The sequence below is a fragment of the Carassius auratus genome, chromosome 42 (assembly GCF_003368295.1).
Source record: "Carassius auratus strain Wakin chromosome 42, ASM336829v1, whole genome shotgun sequence".
Classification (NCBI taxonomy): Eukaryota; Metazoa; Chordata; class Actinopteri; order Cypriniformes; family Cyprinidae; genus Carassius; species Carassius auratus.
In genome coordinates, this window is record NC_039284.1 from 235,042 (window position 1) to 245,982 (window position 10,941).

Here is a 10,941-nt window from a genome sequence, read left to right on the forward strand (position 1 = left end):
TATTTCAAATACATGGGCTATCTTTAATTATTTGTTTGTTTGTTGTTTTGCAGACCATCTATTTAGAGCACAGCCTGTATTTTTCACTGTAGCTGAACACCTGGTAAGTGTGCATAATGTCTAAATTATGCCGTCTTTTTCTTTTCAATATTATTATTGTCATAGCTGCCTAATATGTCTTTCTTTTACAGGTTTTTGATTTTCTCTAAGCAGCAGTTCTTCAGCAGTATTGTTCTTTCCACCCATCAACCCCAACCCTCTCCCCATATACCCCCCCCCCCCCCCAAAAACAAAAAAAAAAAAACAAAAAAAAACTTCAATACTAAGTTGATTTGTGATACTGTTCTTTTTATTTATCTTGTCAATTAACTTGTTTTATTCTTGAGAATACTTTTCAGGTTGCATCGCTTCAGCATTTCGTGAAGTAAGTGACTGAAAATATTTTGTAAAAAATGCTTATTGAATACGTTACTTTTCAACTGCATTTTAATTAGAGATCTGTTTAAACTCATAATGAAGAAAAGGTGACAGTTGTTTGCTAAACAATTGTTTAAGAGAAAATGGGAATCATTAAAAAACAATCAGAACAGATGATCAAGACGTTAAACTTGGATTATTTAATCCTATTTAGCTAAAAAAAAAAAAAAAAGTTGAGTATTATGATCATGCAATTGTCAAAGGCTGTAATTTAACCAAGTTAAATTATTCTAATGTGAATCATGTTTTAAAAAATTAAGCACTTTTGTTTATGTGCAGCATTTAATGGTTTTTTTCAGAGCATCTCTACAGAGAAATCATCATATTTACACAATTTCCATGTCTGTATATGCTTGTGGAGTTGTAGAATTCCCTCTTTGACCAAGTTATTTCTTTATAATTAATGGGCTAGTCAGATACGTCATGGATTATTTTATATCCTGTCTTTGGTCTGTTTTATCATATTTTGTCTTTTGTTCTTTGAAGGATGCCTCGGAAAGGTAGGAGATCCCAGGCTCAGAAAGTTCGTTGGAGAAAGTTAGACCTGACAGGACAGACGAGCGTCAGCCAAGGCGTTGCTCAGTTTTCGGATAGACCGCAGTACGAAGGTGGCGACAACACATCTAGAGTCATATCCGTGCAGGCTTCTCACTGCCAGAGTGATGCAAGGTATGATGTTTTCTCACGAAACAGTCAGTGCACATGTGTAGCTCTGACATTCCTTGCGTACCACAGTGAGGGAACTTCGTTCGAACAGCCTGATCTTGACAGGGTGCTAGAGGAGGGGGATGCTTTGTATGTTGGCATTAAAATGCAGCTTATTGCTGAAGGAAGATTCCGTCAGAATCTTCTAAGCATGGCTGAAGTACCTGTGAGCATCTCAACTTCTAACCACAACTACAGCGTCCAAAAGTCAGAAGTTGTGATGGGGTATCTGAGAGACAGAGGAACTCAGGAAATGGACGCGTGGTGGATTCCTCTTGATGAAAGACTTCAGTGTCTCTCATCAGATGTCAGTCATGCACTGCTTATTGTTTCTCCAGAATGCTTGGCTGTGTTCAGAGACAGATCTGGAAAATATGGATTTTTTGATTCCCATTCCAGAACTGCTGAAGGTTTACCACATCCTACTGGTAACGGAACGGCAGTTATGCTAACTTTCACCAACCTTCATGACATGATCAACAGATTATTTGAGCTTTTTTGGAATCGTGGTCCTCAAGCTTGCTATGAATTCATGGCCGTTTCATTTGAAATGGAGCAACAGTCTGAGGAACCATGCTCCTCATCAGCTTGTGTGTCACAAGAAACTTTATCTCTCCCAAAACCAGCAAATGTTGGCATCAAAATCCCTGAAAATCATGTCCTCGCAGAAGACAAAATTCATGATGTCACAAAGATTATTAAAAGAAGCAAACCACAAAGAAGAAAAGAAATGCGCAAAATTGCTAATCAAAAACAATGTGTAGGGCTCAAGGATATGACTCTAAATTTTGATGTCCAACGTCAAAAAAAAAGGGAACACGAGAAAGAGAAATACGCCACCAGTTTGCAGTTTCGAATGAAGAAATTACAGGTCATCAAGGAGAAGTATAATCAAGATCTTTTTGCCAGAAAGAAAAAGAGAGCATATATGACCAAGAGATACAACACCGATGCTCTTTTCCAGATGAAGAAGAAAGAATATATGACCAAGAGGTACAGCACTGATGTTGTTTATCAGAGGAAAAAGAAGGAATACATGGTCAGGAGGTACAAGACGGATGATCTTTACCAGAGGAAAAAGAAGGAATACATGGTCAAGAGGTACAAGACGGATGATATTTTCCAGAAGAAAATGAAAAACTACATGGTCAAGAGGTACAAAATGGATGATCTTTTCCAGAAGAAAATGAAAAACTACATGGTCAAGAGGTACAAAATGGATGATCTTTTCCAGAAGAAAATGAAAAACTACATGGTCAAGAGGTACAAGACGGATGATCTTTTCCAGAAGAAAATGAAAGAGTACATGGCCAGAAGATATGCAAGTGATTCAGAGTTTAGGTCACACCACATTCTCCTTTGTACTCTCCTCAAGAAACAGAAGTCTCTCACAGATGCAGGATTTCGCATTCTTTATAAGTTGCGAAATGCATTAAAGATCAAAAGAAAATACAAGCCATACATTCGTTTCAGCCAGGATACACCTAATTCTGATGCGACAAACCAACCTGTGTCCAACAGCTTGATTCAAAAGGCCATATCTGCATTTCGGTGTCAAATTCTGCATGGTCCAACTTACATCTGCACAGTCTGTCACAGGGCGCTTTTTCCAAATCAAGTCAAGATGTGTAATAGAACACGATACGTCAAAAATGTTCATATTACAGCCTTTTGCTTAACCGGGAAATATGTTCATGCTTGTGACCGTGCCTGCTCAGTTCCTTGTGCAGTTCCAGATGAGCGAAGAAAGGAGTGGATCTGCCACACCTGTGACAGCCATCTGAAGAGAGGATCCATGCCTTCTATTGCGGCGGCAAACAGACTTGAATTGCCTCCCATCCCTGCAGAACTGCTTGAGCTGAACGTACTTGAACGACAGCTTATCGCCAAAATTGTTCCTTTTGCAAAAATAGTTGCATTGCCAAAAGGACAGCAGCGATCAGTGTATGGCGCTGTTGTGTGTGTGCCGTCTGAGGTGGAGAAAACAGTTAACTGTCTCCCAAGGCCTAACAGTGAGTCCCAGCTCCTACAGGTGAAGCTGAAAAGACACATCAAGTTCAGAGGATACCAACACTTCCATACAGTGAATATGCACAATGTGTTAGCAGCGTTAACAAAACTGAAAGCAATGCATTCAGAATACAGGGACATCTTGATTAGTGACGCTACCACATTTGAATTTCTCGCTGATGATGAGCTGAATGCCACAGAGGAGAAACAGGAAGTTGTTGTCTCTGAACAGGATGAGCAGCATGTCAGCACAGAAGAAAAGGATGAGCTCAGGCCTGGCCTCACTCTGGACACATGCATGCAGCCACTCGACATTGGACAGGACTTGCTGTCGTACGGTGAGGGAATCTTCAGCATTGCGCCTGCTCAAGGGAAAAAGCCAGTCGGATTTTTCAAGGTTCCCAAATTGGAAGCCATGGCTTTCCCCGTACAGTTTCCCACCGGACAGAACACAATCGATGAGGCACGACAAGTTGCATTATCACCAAGCATGTATTTCAATGCTAGACTGTTCTGCGTGGATACTCGTTTTGCCAAAGACCAGAGTTATCTCTTCTTTGCGCAGTTTGTCACTGAAACGCACATGGCTAGAAACAGCATGTCTATCCAGTTGCGAAAGGGCAAACCTGTCACTAAAGATGGACGTAGAATCTCCAACAAGCTTCTTCAGGATGATCTTGAGGTCGAAAGACTGGTCCACAGCCGTGATGCAACAAGGTTTATGCAACCCCTGAGAGGCACTCCATCTTATTGGGAGAAAACGTTGAGAGATCTACAGGCCATGATCAGGCAGTTAGGGAATCCTACTTTTTTTTGCACATTCAGTGCAGCTGAAATGCGATGGCCAGAAGTGATAACGGCAATCAAGGCTCAGCAAGGTGAAGAGGTCGTCTTTTCAGAGCTTGACTGGACAACGAAATGTGAAATCCTCCGAAGTAACCCCGTCACCGTCATGCGGATGTTTGAAAAACGAGTGGATGCATTAATGAATCATCTGCTTTTGTCACCTGCTCAACCCATCGGCGAAGTCGAGGATTACTTTTATCGCGTGGAGTTTCAAGCTAGAGGAAGCCCACACATTCATCTGCTGGCCTGGGTAAAGGGGGCACCCGAATTCGAAAATCAGTCCGACCAAGTAGTGTGTGACTTTATTGACCGTTACATAACCTGCCAGTTGCCGGACCCTACCACCGATCCCGAGCTTCATCAAATTGTCACCGAAGTTCAGCTTCACAGCAGGAAGCACTCCAAATCTTGCAAGAAAGGAAATGTGTTGTGTAGATATGGGTTCCCTAAACTTCCCATGTCAAGCACCACCATCACCCGTCCACGACCACAACGTCCTGAGGAAGATGAAAACGAAGAACAACACCACCAAGAGCGAAAGAAGAGGAGACCGGATGCTCCACAACGTCCTGAGGAAGATGAAAACGAAGACCAACACCAACAAGAGAGAAAGAAAAGAAGACAGGACGCTGCTCGAAAAGCAATGAAAGAAGCCAGGAATAAACTCAAGCCAGTGTGGGACTTGTTAAACGATCCCCAGGCCTCCTTTGACAACTTGTCAGACTTGCTGACCAAATGTAATCTGTCCATGGATGATTACTGTAAATACGCTGAGGCACTGTCCACTTCAAACGTGATTTTGCTGAAGCGTGATCCAAAGGAGGCTTGGGTGAATGGATACAACCCAGATTTGCTGAGGGCATGGAACGCTAACATGGACATACAGTTCGTTCTTGACTCTTTCAGCTGCATTATGTATATGTTGTCCTACATTTCCAAGCCAGAACACGAAATGAATGATTACCTGAAGACCGTGATCAAGGGTGTTCGTGAAACAAACGTTAACGAAGAGGACGAAATGAAGCAGATAATGCAGGCCTACTCTAAACACAGGCAAGTGAGTGCTCAGGAGTCTGTGGCACGGACATGCAGCTTACCATTGAAGAAGTGTTCACGAAATGTTGTGTTTATACCGACGGACGATGATGCCCTGAGGATGAGTTTGCCCCGTAGTGTCCTACACAGCAAAGATCCTGATTCAGAGGATGTCTGGATGTCAGGTATTATAGAGAAATACAGAGCAAGGCCTCGAACACTGGAGTTTGAAAAGATGTGCCTTGCAGACTTTGTGTCGAATTACCGTGTTGTGTATGGTCGGCAAACTAAAGGAAAGAATGTCCTCCCACTCCTCAACGATATGGGATTCATTCAGAAGAGAACTGTTGGTAAGGCTGCAATTGTCAGGTATGCTCGCTTTTCGGAGGAGAAGCAACCGGAGAAGTTTTGCGGAACAATGGTAAAACTTTACGTGCCACATCGTGTCAACGAACAGCTGAAACCTCAAGGGTTTCCAACGTATCAGGAGTTTTACAAAAGGGGACTTGTAGAACTCCCGTCACACCCCAATTTCCGATTCCCTGTTCGTGGCTTAGTTAAAGCACAACAGAAGAAGTTTGAAAAGCACGGCAAAAAAGTGGATGAAGCATATGAACAGCTGCAGCGGGAAGGACCATCTGAAAATGCTTGGTGTGCTTTTGCGCCTGAAATCGACGTTGATCGGATGGAGTGTATTGCAGAACAACAAGAGGTCCATCCAGAAGAAAATGAACAGGATGATGTTCCAGAATACCAGATTCGTCGTGAAGATGGAGACGGCGTCGTACCACAGATTGAGGCACCACAGATGACCAATGAATATCTGAGGAAGATGTTTAGGAGTCTAAATGAGACGCAGGCAGCAATTTTTTACACTGTCCGTCAGTGGTGTCAGAAGCGTGTGTGGGGTCAAAATCCAGAGCAGTTTTTTTACTTTTTGTCAGGCGGTGCAGGTTGTGGTAAATCACACGTCATCAAGTGCATACACTCGGAAGCAACTAAGATTCTGCGACAACTCCCTCGACTCCGGGAAGAAGGAGATCTCTCCGTGCCCACGGTGTTGTTGTCTGCGTTTACTGGAACTGCAGCATTCAACATCTCTGGTAAAACGCTGCATTCCCTTTTAAAACTGCCAAGGAGTCTGAAGCCACCTTATCAAGGACTTGGGAACGCCCTTGATGAAGTGAGAGCAGGATTACGCGACGTGGAGATTCTTATCATCGACGAAATATCCATGGTTTCAAAGGATCTGTTCACATACGTAAACTGGAGATTTCAGCAGATCAAAGGCAACAAGAAACCTTTTGGAGGAATATCTTGCCTCGTCGTAGGGGATTATTATCAACTGCCACCGCTTGGTAAAGCCAAACCGCTCTGTGTGTATGAAGAGGATATGCTGGACTTCTGGAAGGACCATTTTCAAATCATCACACTCACAGAGATCATGCGGCAGAAGGAAGACCTCGCTTTCGCTCAACTTTTAAACCGACTACGAGTGAAGCAGAAGACAGAAGCTCTCAGGGAAGATGATAGAGCTTTGTTATTCCAGGCTGTGAAGAAGCCAGAAGACTGTCCACGTGATGCTCTACACATATTCGCCACTAACAAAGAAGTTGACAAGTACAATACCGAGATTGTACAGGCCCTCTTCACTGACATCATAACAATTGATGCCGAAGACTACAGGAAAGACCCAAGAACAGGAAGGATGAAGCGATTAAACAAACCTGTCACTGGAAAAAAGGACGACTTGCTGGACACAATGCAAGTTGCAGTGGGAGTTCGTGTGATGGTAACCAGGAACCTGGATGTAGAAGATGGAATTGTCAATGGATGTTTTGGCACGATTGCAAACATCGTCACCAACACAAAAGATGGAATCACCACAGTACAAATGTTAGGACTTCAACTCGACAATCCGAACGCCGGTCAGAAACACCGCAAAAAGGTACGAGGTGAAGAAGACGTCTTGGTTTACATTGAGAAATCTGAAGAAAGTCTGAGGAAAGGAGCCGTTCGTCGACAGTTTCCAATTAAGCTAGCTTACGCCTGCACAGCCCACAAAGTACAAGGCATGACAATGCACTCTGCAGTAGTGTCATTGAAGAAGATTTTTGAGCCGGGAATGGCCTACGTTGCACTCAGCAGAACAACTTCTTTACAAGGATTACACATTACGGATTTCGACGACAAGAAGATATATGCTGATCCTGAAATCACAACCTCTTTGCAAAGCATGAGAAGAGCAAGAGTTGAAGAAATCATGCCACTTTTGCAGCATGTGAGGGAAAATAGGCAGGAACAGACACTCACCATCATTCATCACAACACGGAAGGACTGGCATCTCACATGGAGGATATCAGATGCCATCATGAGCTACAACTCTCTGATGTTCTGTGTTTAACAGAAACACACCTGACTGGATCGTCTACTTCAGATCTCCAATTGGAAGGATACAACTTGTTCACACGCAACAGGCATGTCTCCTACTCCACACATCAAGAACTTGGAAGGAAAAATGGAGGTGGAGTCGCAATATATTGCAAGGAGCACATTCCAACTCAGCCCAGGCAATATATACAAAATGTGACTGATCTGGAGTTTGCTGTGATCAAATTGGATTCCCCAATAAAAGCAGCAGTCGTAGCTGTGTATAGGCCACCACAGTACAGTGTTGGAGATTTCTTGACCAACCTGAACAGTATGATGGATTACCTGGACCTCACACACAACGATCTCGTCATCATCTGTGGAGATTTCAACGAGGACCTCCTACACCCTGGAAAAAAACCTATTCTGGAGTTGTTTCAATCTCGAGGATACACGCAACTGATTACATCAGCGACGACGGAAAAGCACACACTACTTGACCACATCTACATTTCAAATCCGGACTTCTGTCATCAATCGGGCGTGTTAGAGACCTACCACAGTTACCACAATCCTGTGTACTGTGTATTGCGTTTTTTTCCATAGGTGAATTGCCCGCTATACCAGGTCACTGGGGCCACTGAATCAGCATTAACGACAACAGTGGGGCAACACCAGCCTTAGTTCCCCAGTGGCTTCTGTATGAGTGGTGTCTTGGCCTTAAGCCATATTGAACTGAGGTTCCATTTAACCTCCTTTATCGATGGCAGTGACGTTGCGGTTATATTGTGTTGTTCGTGTTAATATGAAGGTGTTGTGTCCCTGAGTTAACTAGAGTACAGCAGCAGGAAGGACGAAGGAGTAGTGTGACAGCTCCAGGCAGGACAGGAAGTGAAGGCAGCAGAATACAGGACGCAGTCAGGGTTAGTGTAATAACTCCAGGGAAGACACAGACAGTGAGAGCAACAGCAGCAGTAAGTCATAAAAGACAGTAAGGTTAAGTGAGAAGTAGTAAGACACTGTTGTGATGTATTTGATTTTGACCTTAACGTAACATTTGTTTCAAATGATTTTGTGTTCAGTCTGTACAATGTGTACTGGATATATTATTTGCAGTCCTCTGCTATTCTAATATTGATATGTGCTCTTCTGTACAGTTGCAGGAAGATTTTGGAGACCATAGCAATCCTCTGCAACACTGGATATGAGTGTGCAATATACCATCTAAAGGTAAGTGTTAAAAAATGTCACTTCAGTCACTGTGCTACTGCATGTGATAACCACATTTAAAGGAATATCTTAATCTAATTTTGATTTTGATGTTTTTCAGGAACCGGCGAGTCAGAATGTCTGAGAAGATCAAGTGTGCTTCACCACTGATGATGATGAGCTGGATACCATCTTATGTGCTAATTTCTTTCAGTAAGTTTTAGTTTACTTATTTTTTTTAGTTTATTAGTAAATGTGTATGCAGTGATCCTGTTATTCATTTATCAATTTCATTGCCAGAGGACGGGACCAGATGTGTTTGGAGTTGAAGACAATGCTGAAGACCAAAGAAGCAATGGAAGAAGCACATTAAAGCAATGAGGTAAAGTTTGTCAATAATACTGGTAAGGTCTAGTGTTTCAGTGCATTTTATCATACAGTGTGTTTGTTCAGGGGAATGTATTTTGATGTGAACGCTTAGATTTTTAAGTCTATGATGGTTCTCAGAAGTGAGAGAGCAGAAATGTCTCTTGCAAAACATACATCTGACCTGAAAGTTTATGCTCTGTAAGTCTTGTAGAATGAAAAAAATAAATTCAATTCACTAACATGATCATATCTGTTTTACCCCCTCTACCTCAGGGTGTCCAGCCTGTTTGCCATGTCAGATCCAGCGGCTAGATGGCGGGAGATGCTTCATTATACCCCTGATTGCCTTTAATCATTAGATGATCGATTAATCAGTTTTAATATATATATTTTTAAATCATCTTATTATATAAAATAATTGGTCTCAGTTAACTATTTCATATATTAGCTTGAATAATAATGTTTTTATAATGTGTACGCCATGCCCGAGGAGGATTGGTTCCCCCTGATGAGTCTGGTTCCTCTCAAGGTTTTTTATCTCCTTAAGAGTTTTTTCCTTGCCACCGTCGCCTCTGGCTTGCTCACTGGGGGTGTTGTGTCAAATCCTGTGTCCCTCTCGCATCCCTGCCGACCAGGGTTTCTAAAACAACAGTTTGCGACTCAATTCATAATTTTTTTTTTTAAATCATAGAAATTTAAACAAATAAAAGTGAAATCATGTTATGGCTTAGTCACTTAAAGCAGAAAGCCCTGTGATGCTGTGATTAACAGTGCTTTCAGAACTGCTAAGGGGTGTTGTTTTCTGAAATCACAGGGCTTATGTATGGCCTTATGCCCTTTATAAACACTTGTGCAGTAATAGACGCAATCATGGACTGTAATTGAGTATTTTACAATGGCTTTAAGTGCAACATCCACAAGGTTCACTTTATTAATACAATAAGTCAAACACTTTCATCACTATTCTGCCAAAATAGAAACTTAACTTAACTAATAGAAACAAAATATCTGCAACAGTCAGATATTTGTTTTTCATTTTCATAATCGTATAATTGTAATATAAAGTTAAAATAATATTTATATGTGAGCTAGTATGACATTTATAGGGTGGGATTTGGCACAACAGGCGTTTTCTAAATCTTTTAATAAACATTTTGGTTGAATTGGCACATCAAGTGTTTTTGTCTTTATTGAATCTTCTTCAGTGGCACATTAAATATGTGTTCTTGTGAACTTCACAGAAGGTCCAGGGGTTTTTCCAGAAAGCAAGGTTAACTTACTGTAAAATATATTCTCAGTTGATTAACCCAAACCTTGCTTACTGAAGGTATGCTGTTTCCAAAAACAATTGTATATGTTTTTTAATCAAGGCCACAATATGTCTGCGTATTATCACAGTTTACATATATATATATATATATATATATATTTTTTTTTTTTATTAAAATATTTAATGTCAGAACTAACGATTGCAAAATATTAAGTAACCTTATGGTGTTCACAAATTATGTATTTGAATTTATTGAGAAAGAACTGGTGTTTAATGCTTAGCATCACACCTACAATAGTGGTACTATTAAGCTCGTGATTCTTTACAGGAGTGAATAAATTGGCCACCCAAACCAGCAAGAGGTTAATTCGAAGTATAGTATGTTTTCCAATTAAAATCGGTGGTTGTATGTCAAGAGTAAGAACATGTTTGTGTACATTTTATTTTGTGATTTCACCGGAACAAGTAGACAGTGCTCAAGTGGCGTCTGTCATTGCTAAGCAACCACGATCTGCGCTCTCCAAGACAAAGTGGAAATTTCAAGAGAGGAAGACTGCATGATTTCAGAAACAACAGGTAAACTTTATTTAACAATGAAGGGTATGAATGCACTGCTAGTCAACAGAAGATTTACTTAAATTTTATGTTC

At 41.4% G+C, this 10,941-nt stretch overlaps 1 protein-coding gene across 1 annotated transcript; it reads left to right on the top strand.

Annotated features, from left to right (window-relative positions):
- The first annotated feature begins 513 nt into the window (after window positions 1-513).
- Window positions 514-10,191, top strand: LOC113060278 (uncharacterized). Its single transcript, XM_026229172.1, has 8 exons — window positions 514-524; window positions 964-1,146; window positions 1,213-2,507; window positions 2,913-8,418; window positions 8,602-8,674; window positions 8,775-8,866; window positions 8,954-9,035; window positions 9,296-10,191. The coding sequence occupies exons 1-4, from the start codon at window positions 514-516 to the stop codon at window positions 8,048-8,050; spliced, it is 6,627 nt and encodes a 2,208-aa protein (XP_026084957.1). The 3' UTR covers window positions 8,051-8,418; window positions 8,602-8,674; window positions 8,775-8,866; window positions 8,954-9,035; window positions 9,296-10,191.
- Window positions 10,192-10,941: the final 750 nt, after the last annotated feature.

Bases quoted from the DNA above. Each gene is read 5' to 3' on its own strand.
- LOC113060278 (XM_026229172.1), top strand. The intron at 1,147-1,212 runs GTATGATGTTTT...TGCGTACCACAG, and splicing joins CACTGCCAGAGTGATGCAAG to TGAGGGAACTTCGTTCGAAC. The intron at 2,508-2,912 runs GTGATTCAGAGT...TTCCTTGTGCAG, and splicing joins CATGGCCAGAAGATATGCAA to TTCCAGATGAGCGAAGAAAG.